Consider the following 23,423-nt stretch of genomic DNA (forward strand, 5'->3'; position numbering starts at 1 on the left):
CTTCCTTAGATATTTTACATTTATATGTATAAAATATATAAACATGCTTATGTAGATGCATATTTAAATACACAGACATAGAACTATATATGTGTATATATATACCTGTATATAATATTTATATATACCCATATATTTTAAAATAAATGCTATTGTATTATATACATTGTTTTACAATGTGCTTTCATTACTTAATAAAAGGAACTAAAGAAATTAATATTACTACATAAATTTTTTTCTTTTTTTAATTTATTTCTTTGTATTTTAATCATTGTTCAAGTACAGTTTTCTCCCCTTTACTCCCATTCCAGCCCACCCACCCAACCCTCCCCACTTCCCTCCCCCTAGTTTTTGTCCATGTGTCCTTTAAATTTGTTCCGCTAAACCCTTCCCATTCTCCCCTGAAATTCCCTCTTCTCTCCCCTCTGGCCACTGTCAGTCTGTCCTCTATTTCAGTGTCTTTGGTTATATTTTGCTTGTTTCTTTGTTTTGTTGTTTAGGTTCCTGTTAAAGGTTAGATAATATGGTATTTGTCTTTCACCGCCTGGCATAGTTCACTTAGCATAATGCTTTCCAGCTCCATCCATGCTGTTTCAAAGGGTAGGAGCTCCTTCTTTCTTTCTGCTGCATAGAATTCCATTGTGTAAATTTACCATCGTTTTTTGATCCATTCATTTACTGATGGGCATCTAGGTTGCTTCCAGCACTTAGCTATTGTGAATTGTGCTGCTATGAACATCGGGGTGCAAAGGTTCTTTTGTACTGGTGTTTCAGGGTCCTTAGGATATAGTCCCAGCAGTGGTATTGCTGGGTCAAAGGCAGATCCATTTTTAGTTTTCTGAGGAAGTTCAATACTTCTTTCCATAATGGTTGTACCAGTCTACAGTCCCACCAACAGTGCACTAGGGTCCCCTCTTCTCCACAACCTCTCCAACACTTGTTGTTTGTTGCTTTGTTTATGATGGCCATTCTGACTGGTGTGAAGTGGTATCTCATTGTGGTTTTAATTTGCATCTCTCTGGTAGCTAGCGATATTGAACATTGTTTCATGTGTCTTTGGATCTTCTGTATGTCCTCTTTAGAGAAGTGTCTGTTTAAGTCCTTTGCCCATTTTTTAATTGGGTTGCTTGTCTTCTTAGAGTGGAGTCATATAAGTTCTTTATATATTTTGGAGATTAAACCCTTGTCTGAGGTATCATTGGCAAATATGTTTTCCCATACGGTTGGTTCTCTTTTTATTTTGATACTGTTTTCTTTAGCTGTGCAAAAGCTTTTTATTTTGTTGAGGTCCCATTTGTTTATTTTTCCTTTATGTCCCTTGCTCTAGGGGACATGTCAGTAAAAATGTTTCTGCATGAAATATCTGAGATTTTCCTATCTACATTCTCCTCTAGGACTTTAATGCTGTCACAGTTTATATTTAAGTCTTTTATCCACCTTGAATTTCTTTTTGTATAAGGTGTAAGTTGGTGCTCGAGTTTCATTTTTTTTGCACGTAGCTGTGCAGTTCTCCCAACACCATTTGTTGAAGAGGCTATTTTTACTCCCTTTTATGTTGCTGCCTCCTTTGTCAAACATTAATTGACCATAGAGACTTGGGTTTATTTCTGGGCTCTCTGTTCTTTTCCATTGGTCCATGTGCCTGTTTTTATGTCAGTACCAGGGTGTTTTGACTACAGTGGCCTTGTAGTATAGTTTAGTATCCGGTATTGTGATCCTTCCTACTTTACTCTTCTTTCTCAAAATTGCAGCAGCTATTTGGGGTCATTTATGGTCCCATATAAATTTTTGAAGTGTTTGTTCTATGTCTGTGAAATAAGCCATTGGTACTTCAATAGGTATTGCATTGAATGTGTAAATTGCTTTGGGTAGTATGGACATTTTGATGATATTGATTCTTCCAATCCATGAACACTGTATATGTTCCCATTTGTTTGTGTCTTCCCTGATTTCTTTCCTCAGTGTTATGTAGTTTTCTGAATACAGGTCTTTTACCTCTTTGGTTAGGTTTATTCCTAGATATTTTCTTTTTCTTTTTGCTATTTCAAATGGGATTTTTTTCTTGATTTCTGCTTCTGCTGTTTCATTGTTGGTGTACAGAAATGCCTTTGATTTCTGGATGTTGACTGTGTATCCCGCTGTTTTGCCAAATTCATTTATTAGGTCGAGCAGTTTTTTGGCCGAGTCTATAGGAGTTTCTATGTACACTATCATGTCATCTGCAAACAGTGACAGTTTTGTTTCCTCCTTTCCAATTTGGATGCCTTTTATTTCTTTTTCTTGTGTAATCACTGTGGCTAAAACTTCCAGCACTATATTGAATAGCAGTGGTGAAAGTGGACAGCCTTGTCTTGTTCCTGATCTCAGTGGAAAAGATTTTTTTTTTGCCCATTGAGTATGATGTTGGCTGTAGGTCTCTCATATATGGCCTTTATTATGTTGAGGAATGCTCCCTCTGTTCCCACTTTGCTGAGTGTTTTCATCATAAATGGGTGGTGAACCTTATCAAATGCTTTTTCTGCATCTATTGATATGATCATGTGGTTTTTGTCTTTGCTTTTCTTTATGTGATGTATTACATTTCCTGATTTGCGAATATTGTACCATCCTTGCATCCCTGGGATGAATCTCACTTGGTCATGGTGTATGATCTTTTTAATGTACTGTTGGATGCAGTTTGCCAGTATTTTGTTGAGGATTTTAGCGTCAATGTTCATCAGCGATATTGGCCTGAAGTTTTCTTTCTTTGTTGTGTCTTTATCTGGTTTTGGAATTAGGATGATGTTGGCCTCATAAAAAGAGTTTGGGAGTCCTCCATGTTTTTGGATTTTTGGGAATAGTCTGTGAAGGATAGGGGTTAGCTCTTCCTTAAATGCTTTGTAGAATTCTTCTGTGAAACCATGTGGTCCAGGGCTTTTGTGTGTCAGACGTTTTTTGATTACTGCCTGAATTTCTTTTGTCGTTATTGGTCTGTTCAGGCTTTCTGCTTCTTTTTCATTGAGTTTTGGAAGATTATATTTTGCTAGAAATTTGTCCATTTCACCTAGGATTTCAAATTTCTTGGCATACAGTTCTTCACAGTAATTTCTTACAATCCTTTGTATTTCTGTGGTATCACTTGTAATCTCTCCTCTTTCTTTTCTGATTGTGTTTATTTGGGTCTTCTCTCTTTTCTTCTTGATGAGTCTGCTTAAAGGCTTGTCTATTTTGTTTATCTTTTCAAAGAACCAGCTCTTCAATTCATTGATCCTTAGAATTGTGCTTTTAGTCTCTATGTCATTTAATTCTGCTCTGATCTTGGTTATCTCCTTCCTTCTGCTTGCTCTGGGCTGTCTTTGTTGTTGTTCCTCGAGTTCCTGTAGACGTAGGGTTAGGTTGTTTGTTTGAAAATTTCTCTCTTTTTTTAGGTAGGCCTGGATCTCTCTAAACTTCCCTCTCGGAACTGCCTTTGCTGTATCCCATAGGTTTTCGGTTGTTGTGAGTTCATTTTCATTTGTTTCCAGAAACCTTTTGATTTCTTCCCTAATATCATTCTTGACCTATTCATTGTTTAATAGCATGCTATTTAATCTCCATGATTTTGAGTGTTTTGGGTGTTTTCCCTTGGGGTTGGTTTCTAGCTTCAGTCCCTAGTGATTTGAGAAAATGCTTGGTATGATTTCAATTTTCTTGAAATTGTTGCAGCTTGTTTTGTGTCCTATCATGTGGTCTATCTTTGAAAATGTTCCATGTGCATTTGAAAGGAATGTGTATTTAGCTTCTTTGGGATGGAGGGCTCTGTATATATCAGTTAAGCCCATTTCATCTAGGGTGTTGTTCAATGCCACAATATCTTTGTTGATATTTTGTTTGGAAGATCTGTCCATTTTTGACAGTGGGGTGTTAAAGTCCCCCACTATAATTGTGTTGCTGTCAATATCTTTCCTGAAGTCCTGTAAGATTTTCTTTATGTATTTTGGTGCTCCTGTGTTGGGTGCATATATGTTTACAATATTTATGTCTTCTTGGTGGATTCTTCCCTTGAATATTATGAAGTGACCTTCTGGGTCTCTCTTTATGGACCTGTTTTGGAAGTCTATTGTGTCTGATATGAGTATTGCTACCCCGGCTTTTTTTCCCCTGTCCATTTGCTTCGAAAATTGGATTCCAGCCCTTGACTTTCAGCCTGTGTAGGTCTTTTACCCTGAGGTGGGTCTCTTGTAGGCAGCATATGTGTGGGTCATGCTTTCTTATCCATTCAACTATTCTATGTCTTTTGATTGGAACATTTAATCCATTTATGTTTAAGGTTATTATTGATAGGTGCTTATTCATTGCCATTTATGTACGTGTGTTCCTCTCTTTTCCCTCCTTTCTTTAAAGCAGTCCCTTTAGCATCTCTTGCAGAGCTGGTTTGGTGAAGGCGTATTCTCTTGGACTTCTTTTGTGTGGGAGGCTTCTTATTTGGCCTTCTATCTTGATTGATAGCCTTGCTGGGTAAAGTAGCCTTGGTTGAAGACCTCTGGTGTTCATTACTTGGAATATTTCTTGCCATTCTCTTCTGGCTTGGAGTGCTTCCATGGAGAAGTCAGCTGTTAGCCTTATTGGGGCTCCCTTGTGTGTTCCTTCCTGTTTCTCCCTTGCTGCCTTTAATATTCTCTCTTTGTCTTGAAATTTTGCCATTTTAATGATGATGTGTCTTGAGGTGGGCCTCTTTGGGTTCCTCTTGATTGGGACTCTCTGTGTTTCCTGGATTTGTGTGACTTTTTCTCTCATCAAATTAGGGAAGATTTCCATCATTACTTTTTCAAATAGGTTTTCTATCCCGTGCTCTTTTTCTCCTCCTTCTGGTATCCCTATTATATGAAAATTATTACGTTTCATATTGTCTTGCATTTCTCTTAATCCCTCTTCATCCTTTCTGAGCCTCTTTTCCTTTTCTTGCTCTTTCTGGGTGTTTTTTTTCTACTTTGTCCTCCAATTCACTGATCTGATCTTCTGCTTCATCAGTCCTGCTTTTGATTCCTTTCATTGTGTTCTTCAGGTCAGAAATTGTATTCTTCTTTTCCTCTTGGCCCTTGATGAGAGTTTCTATTTCCTTTTTCATGTTGATGTAGTTTTCAGTGAGTTCATTGTAGCTTCCCTGTAGTTTCTGGTAGCTCATTGTGAGCTCATTGAGCTTCCTGATGATCATTGGTTTGAACTCAATATCTGATAGTTGAATTGCCTCTATTTCGTTTAGCATTCTTTCTGGGGCTTCCTCCTTTCCTTTCATTTGGGGATTATTTCTTTGTCTTCCCATTGTTTGTGAGACTCTTCTTGTTAGCCTCAGCTTCTTACATTGATCTGTTCTGGCTCCCTGGGTTTGTGGTGTGTACTTCTTTAGTAGAATAGCAGTGAGTTTCAGTGGTGCAGTTTCCTTGATCTCCCAAGCTCACTGGTCTTGGGCAGTCATTTAAGTTGGCTTTGTGTTTGCCTTTGGGTTTTGATTGTTGTTGAGTCTTTCTTTGGTGGTTCCTTCCCACCAGCTGGTTAAATGAGGGTCACTCTGTCCATCACCTCCTGTATTTTGTTGTGTTGGTGAGGGCAGGTTGTGTGAAGCTGGTTCTTCCATGTGTATAAGGTTTAAAGAATTCTCTCTTCCTCTTGTTCGGTTGTTTGTATTGGGTACTGTCTCTACTGCTTAGTTGTATTTCCAGGTAGGTCCTGGATTGAGGTTTGTGTGGTTACCACTCCCTCCTTCACCTTCTTCTGTTGTTATCTGTTAGTGGTTCCTTTGTTGTTGGGTTTCCTCTTCCAGTGGGTATCCTGGTGTTCACCGCCTCCACCTATTCTTTTGTGTCATCAGTTGGAGAGGGAAGGCAAAATGGTTTAAGACAGCAACAGAGAATTCTATGATATTTACAGTAGCAGCAAGTAGGGAAGAGATAGGAGATCCTTTGACTATGTATAGTGTTAACCGTGATCTTCCACCCAGCTAGCTGATTTTTAGAAAGGATGGAAAGAAGATAAAACTCTTGTTGGGGAAGGAAGGATTGTGAGTTGGATCTATAAAGCAGGGAGGTTGTGGGAGGTCAGATTCTGAGGTAAGGTGAAAGTAAAGGATAGTAAATAGGTGTAGTGTGTGAGAGAATAGAGTTAACCACTACAGTAATAGAGTTCAGGAAACTTTGAAATAGGCTAAGATCTGAGGCAGGGGTGGTGTTGTGAAGTAATTACAATTGCATGGAACAGCAGTTATTTACAATAATATTATGGCAACAATCATGACAGAATCTATGAGAACTAGGTAACAAGAATAGGGAGTACAGAACCTTGAGTAGTGTGCTAATGAGACACAGGTGAGTTAAAGGACAGTATATTAGCAATACAGTATGGAAAGAGATATCAGGAGAAAGCTGTCAGGTCATATAATATATCCAGCCTAGCAAAGCAGACTATACAAAAAGAAGAGGGATACAAAAATACTATTAAAAAATATGTAGGAATACTGGAAAAATAATAATAATACAAATATGCAATAACTTGCAGGTTCTCTGTAATAGCAGAGTGAAGTTTGTCTCACTGTCCCAGCTGTTGTGATGCTTCTTCTTTGGGTTCAACTTTGGTCTTTTTACAGATCCAGGATTTTGTCTCACTTGTAGGTATTTAGGAAAAATTTTAAAAAGTAAAAATGGAAAAGGCAGATGAAAGGAAGGAAGAAGAGATAAAATTGAAGGAAAGGAAGGAGAAAGGAATTAAACAAGAAATCAGGAAAGAGAGGAAAAAGAAATCAAAAGAGAATAAAAACAATAAAAATTAAAGAATTAAAAATTGTTTAAAAAAATAGAATCAAATTAAAAAGTCTCTTGGTTTCAAAGTGGCCAAACCGGTTTTTTTGCTCTTCTTGGCTGCGGCAGGCTGAGGGGTGATTGGTATGGCTTTTCTTCCTTGATCAGTGGTCAGCGGAGCTTGCACTGGTTCCCTCACTGTTTGGGAAGCTAACGTGGCTCCTCAGCCTTGTGCCCTGTGTGTGGGAATCAGGTCTTTCCCCAAGGTTACTGCTGTGGACTGGGGTGTGGGGATGCTCTCCCTGCACGCGCACCCGAGCACCCACGGCTGGGTGGCAAGGAGGCTGGAGTGACTGATCACTGTAGGAGAATTCCCCAAACAGTGTCTGTCCTCTTGAGAAATTCCTCCTGTTCAAGCCTGCCTCTCTGCACAATGGCCTGGCTTCTCCCGCAGCCAGGCTGGTGACTGTGGGGGTCAGGGCCTGCTGTGTGACCCAGCTTCTCCAGTGTCCACAGCTTCCAAAGGTATTCACAGCCCTTGTGTGTTTGCTAGCACCTGGATTCCTCCCAGTGCCACTCAGACTTTGTTTGGCTGGGGAGGGAGCAGTTGTCCCAGCTCTCTCCCAAGGATTCTGTGGCAAACCCAGCAGCGGGCCCTGGGCCTAAGGCTGCAGCCCCTGGACCACACACTGGTCCCTGGGATCCTACCTTGTTGCAGCACTCTTCTTAGGGCCTGGTTTTTCGGTTCCGCCACAATCCTTGGTCCCCTATTTTCACATATGCTGAAGTATGTTGGTTGCTTGCTTCTCTACTCCATAGATCAGTCAGGATTTTCTCCCCTGAGCAGAGGGAAGCCGAATCTGCTCCTTCCTACTCTGACGCCATCTTAGTCCCCATAAATGTTTTTCTATTCCTTCTGTAGTTGCAATGTTTTCCCTTGTATAGATGTTTCAGATATTAGTTTTACCTAAACTTATTAAAGAATATGCAGGTCCCTGGAAGGGTTGCTCAGTGAGTTGGAGCATCATTCCATGCACCAAAATGTTGCAGGTTCAATCCAAGGAACATACCTAGGTTGCAGGTTCAATCTCCCATCAGGGCACATATGGGAGGCAACCAATTAATGTTTTTCTCTCTCATATTGATGTTTCCTTCTCTCTTCCTCTCTCTATAAAAAATAAAAAAGAATATGCAGGCTGCTTTCAAGCCATGATGTGCAAACAGTGCAGTGCTCTAATCATTTAAGTAAGCTACACATATGTAATTTCACAAGTGTGCAAGACTATATATGAAAATTTCAGCATCAGTTTGTTAAATCACACACATACATCTTTAGCCTTTTAATTAGACTTCATTGTACTGATAGAACAAATTGGGTATAGGGTGGGGTTAATGTATTAGGATCTTCACCCTTTTGAGCCTCTGGGTTCCAATCCTTTGTCTTGAAGAAATTCTCTAAAAGAAACTCAGGATCATTAGTTGTCCTCCCTTATAAGCAAATGTGCAGAGGCAGAAATGGCTAAGCCCTCTCTGAATTCCAATCCTGTCCCTGTTCAGGTCCTGTAATTGCTCTTTATCTTATTAGAGCTTTGAGTGAATTTTAGGGGATGCTTTTTGTATTTCATCTACATTTGGGTTGTCTTCAGTGGGAACATGGGCTCAAATTTTCTTATCATCATGACTGGTGGCCAAAATCTCTAAACATTATTTCTATTTCTAAAAATTATGTTTATTTATTATTTATATGCTTATGTACTCCCCAAAAGAACTTGATTCAGGTTCCATGCTCAAAAAGAGATGATACAAATTTCAGAATAGCCAATGTAGAGATGGGGATACCCAATGGAATTCGATTTTAATTTTGATTTAAAAATATTTTATTGAAGTACATTTTACAATAAGAAGAGTGTGAAAGTATTAAATGTAAGGCTCAGTGAATTTTTACACATGGGAACACCCATTAACTCACCCTTTGGATCAAGATATTGACTATTTCCAGCACCCAGGAGGGTGCATCTTTCCTTTCCTAGTCAATACTACTCTCTTCCTACTGAGGTAACCATTACTCTAACTTCTATCATGATAGATTATCTTTGCCTCTTCTGGAGCATGATATAAGTGGGGTCATACATTTAAATATGCAATTGCTCATCATTATTCATTTATGTTATTGTAAATAGCAAAAGCTTGTTCTTCTGCAGTTTTTGTACTAGTCAATGTTGCAACTGGACATTTCAGTTACTTCCAGTTTAGGGCAGTTATGAATTACACTACCATGAATATTCTTGAACATACTGTTTGGTAGGCATTAGTACTCATTGATACTATCATTTCCCTGATAGTTGGTGATGTTGAACATTTTTGCATATACTTGTTGATCATTTGGATATATAGATATATTAAATCAAACACCTCTTCAACTTTTTTTGCCCATTTTAAAAACCAGATTTTTCTGTCATACTGCCTTATAATATTTTAAAATATATATTTGGACTCAACTCCTTTCTTGGATATATTGTGAATGTCTTCCAGTCTGTAACTTGTTTTTTTCACTTCTTACATGTCTTTTGGTGAACAAAAATTATTAACTTCCAAAAAATCTAATTTATCAATCATTTCTTCTGTGGTTAATACTTTTGGTGCCCTGCTTGCTTGGGTTGGATTGGAGAATCATCCCTGCTCTAATTGTGGTCATCACTATTAAACTTATGGTATACTCTACCAGCCACAGAGAATGAGAAGGACCATTTATTTCTTAATTCTTGAGTCCACGTCAATAACTAATGTCATTTCTCTCTCTTCCTTCAGCTGTAGGCTTGGATATACAGATTAATGTTCAGGTTTCTGACACAAAAGAGCTCATGGTGGAGTGTAACTCAGGAGGGTGGTTCCCACAAGTCCACATGGAGTGGAGAGACAGCAGAGGGAATGTAATTCCAGCCTCATCAAAAATCTTCTCTGAGGATAGAGATGGATTATTGCACCTGAAGATGAGCATTCTTCTCCAAAACAGCACCCATGGTCCTGTCACTTGCTGCTTGCATAACCCAGTTACTGGTCAAGAGAAAAGGGCAGGTATTGTCCTACCAGGTGAGTGCTTGTGGCTTAGTTCTATCAAGGAAGAATGGTTTTTATCAGTGTGACAAACTAAAGATTAAATTAAGTGAAACAATAGATGTGAAATTGCTTTGTAAATGGTGAACTGCTATGGACATGTAATATTTAAACCTTATTAAGTGTCTGGGAACAAGGAAAACACCAGATGCTAAGGTGGCTATGTTTAAGAATGGAAGTTATCACAGTAATTAGAGAAAAAGCTTTTATTCTGTTTAGCATCTCAAGGCTTCAAAAGTGCTATGTGTCATTTGAGTACTAGATCCACTATTTCTAGCTTTGTGAACTTGGACATCACTTAACCTTCAAGACCATTGATTTTTCTCATTTGGAAATGGTAACATATATGTTTTGTTTGAATTTTATATTAAATACTTGCAAGTAAAATGTCTTTAAAAGACATAAAACAATATGGAGAATTAAGATTGACTTAAAAAATTATAGATGTCAAGAGTGGACTTTATTACTACCTTGTGAAGAAATAGACAGATAAAGAAGCCAGTTATAAAGATCTTGGAACCAATAAGTGGTATGTTCAGGATTAGATCAGAGCTCCTCACCCATTATTCAAGGCCATTTTGCTTTTTCTGGAAAAGGATGGTTGTGATCAGAGAGCTTAGATGTGAACACTGTAAAATTGTGCTCTTTGTGCTTCAGCCTGCAACTAGCTGTAGTACCCAGAGAAATTAAGGTGGATGGAAAGGACAAGAGGTAGGAGGAGTGAAAGTGTCCATTTTAGATAAAACAACAGTTCAACCGTTCTATTGAAGACTTCCCCCATCAGCAGTTCAAGCACAATAGGAATAGTCAGATAGTTCACATGGCTGTACTCTTTGGAGTAACTCAGACATTCAAGTTCACATGGATTGCTGAGCATCAATCTCCTTAAAGATCTGGAAAACCTGTTGATCAAGCAAAAACTAAGTTTATTAGACCTAATGCAGTTTGAGAGAACATGATCTTAACAGAGCATTAAGAGCATTCTAAAATGGGTAATTAGGGGATATAGTTCTAGTTTTAGAGTCTCTACTGGGTGATTTTAAAGTTGGTCATGTCTTTAACCAACAGGGTGAAAAACTAGTTAGAATTTTCAGTTTATAAGATAATACCTTTGGATTAGTGAGCACAGTAAGATGAAGATCTTGAAGTGAGTCTTGATGAGCCCATCATTCATTTTGTTGGCTCACAGTCTAATTTCCCAGAAGAAAGTATTTCCTTGAGCCAGTAGCCATGTTATTGCTGTTCATTTTTGGTTGTTTAGTATAGGGACAGGAAAGTGTGCCTAACCCCAAAATTATTTACCACAAGAACAGAGAATTGATTGGGCCCAGTGTTGCTTAACACAGGGACAGGGAATATTTTGGTTTTATTTTTCAAGGAGGACTATAGCTGAAAAGAAGAAGAAGGGGATATTTCCTGAGAGACATCATCTGTGTCTACCAGAGGGTCTTTGGATGTGATCTCAGATCAAATTTAGCCTTATTGTTAGAATATTCTTGAACAGAAGAAAGTAGCTTTAACTAGGTCCAGTTCACAAAGGCTGAACATTGGGGAATTACAAAATGTCCTCTTTCCTCATAGTCATGGAAGAATATTTAGGAAGTTGATAAATAAATCTTGGAAGCCTCTTTTTCCTGTTCATCAAAACCTCACTTTACTTTCTTAGGTCTCTTTGTAATCCAAAATTAACTCCCTGACTCAACTGACAAGTTCAATCCTCTCTTTGACTTCATGGGACACTTACATTTGGTTTCCCTCTCAACCCTACATTTCTATTCTGAGTTACTCACGAATTTTGGACTGGCCAACCTAATTAGTGTTGTTGAAGCTGGTGTGTTAATGAAGAACCTTGGGTCCCATGCCCTTTTCTTATTGGTTTTTTATTTGAATAGAGATCTTTCTTAAAATGAAAAAGCAAATTCTATCCTGGTACTAGCCAAGTAATGGGTAAGTGAGATGCTTTGACAATGGACCTCTTAGTTTTACATGTTAATTTTTGTTTTTCCTAAAATTCATGTGCCCCTTAAATTCCAATTGTTTGGTGCCAAACCCTTAGGGTAGCCTGCTTAATTTCAATCTGTTTTTTTGTTTACTACATGGAGATTATTTATTTTGTGTTTTGCATCTGAAAATTGTAATATATGAAGAAAACTACCTATATTATTCTGCAGTTTATTTGTTTATCTCCAAGTTCACTTTCTTCATTCCCTCAGAAACAATGCTTTCTCTTTTCACAATATGTCATACACAAAGCTTTTTAAACCAAGGTCACCAAGGATTGGTAGTAATGATAGAGCAAATGCTGACATTGCATTTTCCCTATTTTCTGAACTTTGAGGAGTTTGAGGAGTTCTTTACTTTATCACCACTCAGAAATTTGTTACTTTTTAAAAAGTGTATTTTTATCAGGATATTGGATGTTCATTCCTGGGAGAATTTTTCTGTCACATTGATCCTAACCTACAGGGCATTAAACACTGGCTGTCAGAAAACTTTTTCAGTTTTATTTCTGGAGTTTCAGAGCTTTTACATTTTGTTTAAACTTTCTGAAATTTTACCAGGAGCACATCTGATTCAGTTGCCTAGGACTCTGTCCTATAATTTTCCTCATTTCATAGATTTATCCCCTGGAATGTAAGAAAATAAGTAGAAAGTTATTTCTCAATTTAATCCTGTTCCATTCTCATCCAATAACTCCCAGGTCATGGGCTTTCCCCTAGTTCAGCTTCACTGGCCAGTAGCCCTTGTCAGAGCACAAAATATATAGTATAGAGTGTAATGGGGGATATAACTGGAGACCCTGCTTCCTTAGCAGCAATATTCCATGCCCATTGGAGTTTTATGATCCTGCTGCCATATTTATCAAGACTTTCTGCTCTCTTTCAGATATCCTGTTAAAATCGGAATATAAGTCAATAATATCAAGCATAAATTTGTGGTTCTTGGTGTATTTAATCATTGTGCATGCTCTTCTGTGTTTCAGATCACAAGGTATTTCATTCAGATATTAAATGCTTAGAGAAGGTTCATACAAAACTATGTGAACTTGTATCTTAATGTATCCCACAGCTATATTTACTAAATAGGGTCTCCATGTCTTGAGTTATGCCTCAGGTTAAGCTGCCCTCCTCCCTCCTTATGTGACTCTCCAGGGGTCAAGTACTGCTGCTGCTACAGTGTCTATCACCACACAGATCTCCTGATCCTTTCAGTGCTGCCATTGCTCATTTCCCAGCACTTGGGATCTTAACAATAATAATTCTATCCTCACTCATAGGCAGCCATGGATAGTTAGGCTTATCACTCAAATTGTTCAGAATATTTTGATAACAAGAGAAAGAGAAAAATAGATGGATCAATAACCAGATTATTGGTCCTCCCAAATCTCCTTTCAATTCTCTTTTGCTCTTCCTATGAAACTATCCTAAATATATTTTCTTCTTTCCCATCAGAGGTAGGAAATGAAGCCCCAACTTCAGGAAACTGAGAGCAGAGGGCAGTGTAGTATCAGATACACTTGAAAACAACTCCTTAAGTACTTGACTTTAGGAACTTCAGACCATGCAATATAAATAACTGAAGTGACAGATTATGACATCAAATACTTGGCATATAAAATATTTCCTGGAAGAGAAGAGCTGTCATACATTCTTGACTCTTCTGGATGGAGGAAGAGGAGGGTTGGGAGATTTACAACTCAAAAGACAAAGCACCTTTTGAGAATTCTCATGAAAGTATGGTTTATGTATGATTCAGGAAACATAAGTCTAAAAAAGAACAGAAAGTTCAACTTGCCCAGGCCTCTACCCAATTTATAAAGACCTCTATAACTTTGAATTATTATACTTATCATGTACTAGTAGATGATTTGTAGTAAATATCTTACTAACTTATCCAAACCATCCTATATGATATGTTGTATTTATTTTCAACATTTTTTCAGATGCAGAAATTAAAGATTAGAATTTTGTTCAAGCTCAAACAACTTATAATGGTAGAGCCAGAATTGGTTCTATGTTTCAGATGCCTAGCACTTTGCACCAACCATCATGCTCTTCTTCCTGTTGTATGAATATCAAGACTATTCTTGCATTCTTGCAGTGATGTGAAGGTCACTAACTCATTAGACAGTTTGACTTATTCATTCATTTATTCAACAAATTTATATTGAGCATCTCCTAGATACCGGCCACTGTTCTAGATATTGACAATGCACTAACAGAGGAGATAGCCAAAAACCTTTGCCTTCACAGATCTTATTTCTAGTGTAATGGGAGAAAATTCTTCCTTTTGGAACTTTCTTATTGGTAATTGCTGGTATTTTTTGACTTAACAAACAGTAGTTTTCATTCTCTGACTTATTTTCAACTTTAAAAAGTTTTTCCATTTTTCAATTACTGTTGACATACAATATTACATTAGTTTCAGATGTACAACCAAATGATTCATTATAAACTTACTAAGTGATCACCCTAATAAATCTAGTACCCATCTGACACCAAACATAGTTATTATAATATTATGAACTCTATTTCATATGCTGCACTTTAATTCTCCATGACTATTCTATAACTACTAATTTGTACTTCCTAGTCCCTTCACCTTTTTAAACCCCTAAACCTTTCTCTGATCTGGCAACTATCAAAGCATTCTCTTTATCTATGATTCTATTTCTGTTCAGCTTATTTATTTGTTTCTTAGATCTATTTTGTCTGGTATAAGTATTGCTACTCCAGCTTTTGTTTATTCATTTTTTCCATTTTCATGAAATATCTTTTCCATCCCTCTACTTTCAGGCTCTGTGTGTTTTTCATTCTGAAGTTAGTCTCTTGTAGGCAGCATATGTAAGGGTCTTGTTTTGTTATCCATTCAACTTCCATAAGTCTTTTGGTTGGAATATTTAATCCATTTATATTTAGGGTAGTTGTTGATCAATATGCATTTATTGACATTTTATTATTCATATTTCTGATTTTTTCCTTCTTTTTTTTACCATTTTACATAATTAATACTGGTTTGGTAAGTGATGAACTCCTTTAGCTTTTTCTTATCTAGGAAATTTTTTATCTGTTCTTTGATTCTAAATGATAGCTTTGCTGGATAGAGTAATCTTAGTTGTAATTGCATCACTTTGAATATGTCTTGCCAGTCTCTTCCGCTTGCAAAGTTTCCATTGAGAACTTTTCTTTTGCTGATTTTAAGATTTTCTCTTTGACTTCAATGTTTGCATTTTAATTATGATGTGTTTTTGTGTGGACTTCTTTGGGTTCATCTTGTTTGGGACTTTCTGCTTTTCTTGGACTTCTATGTCTGTATCCTTAATCATATTAGGGAACTTTTCTGTCATTATTTCTTCACATAGGTTTCCGATCTCTTGCTCTCTCTCTCTTCTCTTTCCTGTACCTCCATGATGCAAATGTTGGTATGCCTTAAGTTGCCCCAAAGACTCTTTAATTTATTCTTATTTATTGATATATTTTTTTCTTTTATCTCTTCTGTTAGTGTTTTCTGCTTTCTTATCTTCCAAACTACTGATTTGATCCTCTGCTTCATCCATTCCATTGTTGATTCCTTATAATGTGTTCTTCATTTAAGTTAGTGTATTCCTCATTTCTCACTGGATCTTTTTTATGTTTGTAATCTCCATCTTTATGTTTCCTATCTTTTTGTTGAAGTTCTCACTAAGTTCATCTACTCTTCCCCTAGGTTCTTTGAGCATTCTTATAACCAGCATTCTTATAACCAGCATTCTAACTCTGCATCTAGTAGATTGCTTGTCTCCATTTTTTTTAGTCTTTTTCTGGAATTTTGTTATATTCTTTCATTTGGGGCACATTTCATTGTCTCTTCATTTTGGCAGCTTCCCTATGTTTGTTTCTATGTGTTAGGTAGAACTGCTACATCTCCTGAGTATATAGCAAGTGTCCTGTAGGGTCCAATGGCACAGCCTCCCCATCACCTGAGCTGGGCACTTCAGGGGTGCCCCTTCACCCACCCCATGAACTGTGTAAACCTTCCTGTTGTAGTTGAGCCCTGCTTACTCTTAGCATGTCAGTGGGAGAGATTTTCCCCCAGGCCATTTTTCTGTAAGAATTGGCTATAACCACCATAGTGGATCAGCTGTGCAGAGGCCAACCCCACAGAAGAGAACTTACTTAAGCAGGTCTCTGATGCCTGCTGAATTTACCCCTTGAGTATGTCCCTAGTGGAGGTTCTTTGATATGGTCTGAAGATTTCTACCAAATGTACTCGTTCTGGGGTCTCCCAGGAAGTACAGGCCTAAAACAGTTGCTACCTGTGCCCTGCCCAGGGCCACCTGGTTTGAGCTACAAAGAGATATGCATATGGCTGCTATTTGTTCTGGGCTTGCAGGTGCTGATGTGAGGCCATGCTGTGAACCAAAGGCCAGCTAGTGCTAGTGCTGGGTCTGGTGACCCTTAGTGAGAAGTATGTGGCATGCCAAGGCCAGATGCTGCATGTTTGAGAGTTTTTAGTAAAGTCTGAAGTATGAACCAAGAAAAGCCACTTGTAGGGAAAAGCTGCTAGGGTGAGGCAGAGTCTCAGGTAGTCAGCAGGGTGAATAAACAGTGTGAGCCAGGTTGACGGAGATTCAGATATGGTACATGCCTGCCTGATCTGTGAAGGGAGGTACCGGAAAAGGAACAACAGCCTCTGCCAGCACTTCTGTCTGGGAAAAAAGCTATCTTTCCAGCTCTCATCAGGATGCCAGACAACTCAGTTTCTTCCTGTACGTGTCTGGTGCCCCAGCGCTGGAACTCAAAGTGAGTGAGTGTGAATAAGTCTGTGTGTGGGCCCTTTACGAGAAATGCCTGGGACTCCACAGCCCTCCTTTTCACTCAGCCTCAATACCCAATGGTTTTTACAGCTACAAGTTATGGGGACTTCTTTTGCTGGCATTGAAACCCTGGGATGGGGGCTGGTGTGGGCTGGGACCCCTTGTTCCTCATGGGGGACATCTGCAGCTGAAATATCCCTCCCAATATTTTTCCACCACATGTGAGGGTGGGACCAGCCACTTCTGTGTCTCTGCTCCCCCTACCAGTCTCTGTGTGACCTTCTTTATACCCTTAGTTGTATGATTTCTATTCAGCTAGATTTCAGGTGGTCTGAATGATGGCTTTCCTGTAGTTTAGTTGTCATTTTGAAGTGTTTGTGAGAGGATTTGAGTACTGCAGTTACCTACACTACCATCTTGACTGGAATCTTCTATCTAACTTATTTTACTTAGCATAATACTCTCTAGATACATCCATGTGGAAACTAAAAACAAAATGAATGAATAAACAAAACAAAACAGAAACAAACTCATAGATACGGAAAACACACTGATGGTTGCCAGATGGGAGAAGGTGAGGAAATGGGTAAACAAGGTGAAAGGAATTAAAGAGTACCAATTGCCTATTATAAAATAGTCATGGGATATAAAGAACAGCATAGGAAATATAGTAAGAAATATTGTAATATTTATAGTACCAGATGGGTACTAGACTTACTGTGGTAATCACTTTGTAAGGTATGTAAATGTCTAATCACTATGTTGTACACCTAAAACTATTATAATGCTGTATGTCAACTATAATTTAAAAATAAAAGCAAACAAATAAAGAAAACAAAGAGCAAAAACAGAATAGAAACAAAACCCATGTTCTTTTCTGTATCTTCTCCATCTAAGCCAAGTATTCATAGTTATTTTCCTCACATTACATGAATTATCCAACAATCTTGTGATGTTCCTCTAGGAAGGTTATAAATCAGCAAATGAATCTTTTCTTTAATCTAGCTAACATAGGAAATCATGATTTAATAAGAAGAGTTGTCCAGACTTGAAATGATCTTTCTCACATTGCAGTGTGCTCCCTAGAAAGTAAGTATTCAGACAAAGATTGTCTGAATAGCAGAAATGCTGTAGAGAAGAGCATTGTGTTATAACTTAAGGCCTTTAAAATTCTTGGCTTCCAAGGCACTTTTGTTTTCTTAGCTAAGTTAGAGTTTCCAAAAACTACCACTTTGTTGGCCCTATAAAATTTTGACCCTTAAATATTCACAAATTATAGTGACCAGAGCCCTACTCTTTCAAGATCTTGTGTCCTGATTACATGCTACACAATATGGGGAGAAGTATAAGAAGCGATCGTTCTCCCTGACCCTGCTCTATAGTCAGCCTAAATGACTGTGAGCCCTAATCCCTGGCTGTGTGTTCATCTACAAACCTGCTTTTTGTGCCTGAGCTCAGACATACATTGAATAGCTCAGGGTAAACATGGCAATAAGACCTTAAAAAAAGTTCCCTGCCTCCAGCATGTTTGTTGTTATTCCAATGTAATCCTAAAGTCCTCTTTCTCTTTTTCAGTTGTACAAGATAAATATCCCATTCTTTTTGAAATTGTGTTTGAGTGTTTACCATTCCTGATGCATGTTAGCATCCTTCCTGTCTACTGGAAATTATGGAATAGAGGTAAGTGGAACTTGAAAAATGGGGTTTTCAGGTCATCTCTTCTCTGGTTGGTGCCCTCTTTACTAGGAGGTAATTAGATAAATCTGGGTGACTTTTGTAGCAGCAACAGGTGAAAAAGTCAGAGTGTAGGTGACATGTCAGAGTGTTCAGATTCTTTTTTCTAAACTGTTAGAGGCCCAGAGTTTTAGGCTGTACTGATGGCTGTATATCTGCCATCAGTACTTATGGTGATAGTTGCTTGTTCACCAAGGGAAAATATGGTGTCATGAATATTCAAATTCATTCAGAATTATCAAGTCCAGACACTCATTTACAAAACACAGTTAATGATGTTACCAACCTATAGATTGCCTCCAAAGCCATGATTCAAAAATATTTTTGAATTATGGGTCTTCTTTGAAAATTTAATGAAGAAATCCAAAAGCATAATTTTACTTATTTTATTTTCTATTCCATTTCAATGTTATTGAAAGCTATCATTTTATCCTCTTAATCATATGTTTAGATGCCATTTAGAAGTGTGATTATACTATATCATGTACATTATTATGATAGTCTCTGAAAATTTAGCAATACCTTTCATTTATTTGCAGCCACTGAGAAGTATTTATATAGGACAAGGACTAAGTAAGCAAAAGGACCACTTTATTATTTTTAGGGCTTTTTCAAATCTATATATACTTCTAAATTGGCCCCAAGCAAAGCCCATTACCTATATTTGAACCTCCAGTTACAAACCCAAGACTCAAATCTTCAGGATTATCTAGAAAGTAGTAAGAATAAGTAAGAATGCATAAGGTGGAATTCTTTTTCCAAAAATATGGAGAAGACTGAATAACAAACCGCTTTCTGAAAACAACATACATGCTGCAACATCCATCTTTCTGTCTATCTATCTATTTATCTATCTATCTATCATCTATCTACCATTAATCTATATCTATCTACCAACCATTATTTTCAAGTTATTTTTGAGATACTGAGAAGCATTGCTAAAGGAAATTCTTCAGACAGAGGAAAATAATACCAGAAGGAAATGAGGACTTTAGGAATTATTTCCTAAATAATTCCTGAAGGAAGAGTAAGGGAAATGGTAAGCATCTCACCAAATCTATTAGAATAGTCTTCTCCTCTTAAGTTCTTAAATTGCCCCCCCCCCAGTGGGCCATTTCTCTTCATGTTGTCCTATCATGTGGCCCTGGACACAGGAACAGACACAGGAAAAGGACAGCAAATTGGGTGTGTTAGTGCATTTAGAGTGCTACAACAAAAGCCATAGATTGGATAGCATGTAAACAACAGAATTGACTCAATTATGACAAGAGATAAAATGGCTAAAAATATAAAAAGGAAAAAGAAATTAAAAATACACAATAAAGTGAAAATGAAAGAAAAATAGATATATGTAGATAGAACAGAAAGGTCAAGTAAACACAAAATAATGTTAGAGAATTGAAATTTCAACAAGCAAAGGGGATAAATGATCTATTGAATATTAAATACAATTATTTTCAGGCAGAATAGATTAAAAATTAAAATCTAATTATGTGTTTTTGGCAAGAGGAACATTAAAGCACAAGTATAATTTATTAAGTGTAAAGTAAATTAATACTTTAAATACTCTCAGAAATTTTTTTAAAAGTATCATGAAATAGCTTAATAATGTTTGGTTCCATTGAGTTACATATTAGAATCATTGGAGATTTTAATTCTATGTTATGGAAACCTCACAGGTGGTTATTATAATTACTGTTTTATATAACATTATTTATTTATACTTATCTATATATTTATAATTTTTTTCTTTCTGGTATGTCAGACTTTTTCAAATGTGCTATATGTCTAATATTACTTTTTTTTAATTATTTCCTGTCCTGCAGATATTTTCTAGCTTGTCTCTTTTAATTTTTGAAATACATATAGATATTTTATAAAATTCTGTCTCATATTTGAAATACCTAAAATTGTTTATCAACTGTTTCTGATTTCTGCTAATGATGTCATAATGTTTGTAGTTCTAATTCTTTATTTTTTAAAGTACCTTTCTTTTTCTTATTGTTGTTCAAGTACAATTGTTTCTATTTTCCTGCCACCTCTCCTGCTGGCCCCACCCACCGCCACCTCCCACCCTTGAGTCCTACCTCCTTTGGCTTTGTCCACGGGTCCTTCATACATGTTCTTTAATGACCCTTCCCTTGCTTTCCTCCATTATCCCCCTTCCCCTCTGGTTATTGTCTGTTCTTTATTTCAATGTCTCTGCTTATACTTTGCTTGCTTCTTTGTTTTGTTGATTAGGTTCCACTTACAGGTGAGATCATATGGTATTTGTCTTTTAACACCTGACTTACTTCACTTAGCATAATGCTCTCCAGTTCCACCTATGCTGTCACGAAGGGTATGAGCTCCTTCTTTCTTTCTTTCTGCTGTGTAGCTCTAATTCTTTTAATAGGTATTTAATAAGGGGCTACCATGTGCCAGGTCCATTTCTGAATGTTAGGTATTTAACAGTGAACAAAAAAATTAAAATGTCATCACCTTCTAGAGCTTACATTTTAGTGGCAATGTTTTGCATTAATGAAATAATGCAAATAATGAAATAATGCAATAAAGTACTGTCTCTAAATTCTATATTGGTCCTTCTGGGGTCTCATCACAACAACAGCACTTTAAAGACTTGAATTTAGTAATCACGTTTTTTTTTTTCTCTTAGTTTGTCCATTTGTAACTTAAATGGATCGAATCTGAACTCCTTCAGTATCATGATCATATCCAGTGCACACTTCATATTCAAACTTTGTCCTCCTCCACTGAGCTGCAATTACAAACAATGTTTTATCCAGATGCTCAGAGGTCCAATTTATTTTTTTTCTATGATATTTCTAGAACATTTTGCCTGTACAGCTCCTAACCAAGGGTATGAGAGCAAATGAGAATGTGCTCTCAGTTGCTTATGGATACATGAGTAGATGCCTCACAGTTCACACACTCATGGCTCACGCCAAATTCCATGCACCCTCTGGCTCATGTAAACTACCAACTCTTACCCAGTCATAAACCTGAGTTGTTTTCTGAAAGTAGGCCCAGAATAAGAACAAAACAAAACGAGTAAATGAGGGCTAGAAGGCAGATTTTCCTTTGTCAGTCCTTCCTTTCACCCTTGTTAAGTGGGATACGTCTCCTTTATTTTTGCATCTTTTCTGGGGTGAGGGCAGGTGGGAAGTGGGCAAATGGAAGAAAAATTGGGATATCTGTAATAGTGTAAACAAAAATAAAAATAAAGTTAAAAATAAAGAATAAAAATGAATGATTAGTTTATACACACACACACACACTTTTAATTTCTCTTTTCCAGTGTCTATTTTGGATGGCCTAGCCCCATTCTATAGTACTTGGATATGTGATATGTCTGTGACCCTGACCACACTGATCATATTTTTCACTATACTCATTTTTTCCCTATTTTGGACCCTAAAAGGTAAGTGAGATAACAAGGGTAAGAATTCTAATGGTGTTATCACCCAATCCTCCTCCTAAATCCCTTGTATGTTTAGCTCGTACTCTGAAATTTCTATTATAGGGTCAAATAAGCTCTAGAAAATATGGCATCTTGGATTACCCACATTTTTCTTCTCCATTAGCAAGCAGAACAGTGACATTTTAGGATTTACCTCATGCCTTGCTAAATGCTCATTCCACTAAATTCCCAAATATTTCTTCACTGATAAAAGAACACAAATATGAGAAGAGAGGCTTTACCACTTACATTAAAGACTCAGTGGCACCAGAGAAAGACCTCAGCCCAACCATGGCCAGCTGTTGACTAGTAGTTAATTGTTGAAAGTTTGCTGCAAATTCACAAGAAAAGTTCCCTTTGACATTTTGATTGAACTTTTCCTTCAAATAAAACTTGTAATTGGTAATAAAGGTAAATATATAGGGTAGGGTACCACCCCATCATATCATGAATAACTCCCATGTAAGAATCAATATGAGCAACAAAAGAGAGTAGGTCCAATAGTGTAAGAGCTAGAGCAACAAATGCTGACTTATTTTATACTTTCTGAATGCTGTGACTCCAAACCTTGATTAGTAATCAATCATTGTACTTGTCTGGGACTAATAAATCAATGTAGTCCATTTAAGGACATGGGGGGTTACATAGTGAGGAAGAATGGAGACTACACCTAAGCTTCATACTCTGCTCTTCTAGGCCTATGAATGCCATTTAAAAAAAAAAATTCCACTTAATGAAACTTTACTTGTTTTGCTTGAAGTGTGATATTTAATTCCAGAGATGTTTTCCTACCACGTGGTCATAGATACCTAAATTTTCATCTTTTTTGTAAGCATTTACTTCCATTCTGGATATTTGGAATAACAAAAGGTGAAGATATTTGGGCAGAGTTATAGAATCTGAATTCTTGCATGTTGTTATTTACTATCCACTTATAACACGAACAATATTTTCAAAGGAAATGATGAATATAGGCATGGGTCAGGAAATTACCACCTCTTAGTACTAAAATCTTTCTCCAAAAAAAGCTAACTTCAATAAATGAAGACTGGTCTTACTGCTATTTAAATTTAAGTTAAGCCTCAGCCCATAAACTAAAATGGCACCAAAAAACCTAGGTCAGTAAGTCCAGCAAAGACTTACCCTATTGACTTGACCATTCTCATTATGAAAGAAAGATCATTCAAAGAGGGCAAGCTATCAGAAAGAAAATCAGAATAAGGGCATGAAAGGTCGGACAAATGTGTGTTTGCCCCAGGAGAGGTTTATACTTAGGCTCTGCTTCCTGCCAGAGATGATAATAAAGGCACAAGTACAGGGACATGTAGCATACCATTCAAACAATGAGCAGTTTCTATGTAATAGTTGCATACCAACAGAAAAGAGCAAAATAACAGCATAACATCCAGAGAAGGGCTGTACTCATTCCAATATAGGCTATTAGATAGGGGGTTTCCCTTCCGTCTGAAAAAGAATCAGACAGATTCCAAATTGGTCATAATTTGGTGGTGTCCAAGTATCCACTAATGCCCTAAGCCCTTGAATCAGGGGTTTTCTTTTTTGAGAGGGG

At 37.2% G+C, this 23,423-nt stretch overlaps 1 protein-coding gene across 1 annotated transcript in view; it reads left to right on the forward strand.

Annotated features, from left to right (window-relative positions):
• Positions 1-21,954, forward strand: part of LOC114496932 (putative selection and upkeep of intraepithelial T-cells protein 1 homolog) — a 39,537-nt gene extending 17,583 nt beyond the window's left edge. The window contains exons 4-7 of the mRNA XM_036025069.1: positions 9,558-9,839; positions 12,750-12,854; positions 18,235-18,339; positions 21,692-21,954. Coding sequence (XP_035880962.1) covers positions 9,558-9,839; positions 12,750-12,854; positions 18,235-18,339; positions 21,692-21,822 — 623 coding nt within the window. The 3' untranslated portion in view covers positions 21,823-21,954. The remainder of the gene's footprint in view (positions 1-9,557; positions 9,840-12,749; positions 12,855-18,234; positions 18,340-21,691) is intronic.
• The last annotated feature ends 1,469 nt before the right edge of the window (positions 21,955-23,423 follow it).

This window comes from Phyllostomus discolor, chromosome 5 (assembly GCF_004126475.2).
Source record: "Phyllostomus discolor isolate MPI-MPIP mPhyDis1 chromosome 5, mPhyDis1.pri.v3, whole genome shotgun sequence".
In the NCBI taxonomy this organism is placed as follows: Eukaryota; Metazoa; Chordata; class Mammalia; order Chiroptera; family Phyllostomidae; genus Phyllostomus; species Phyllostomus discolor.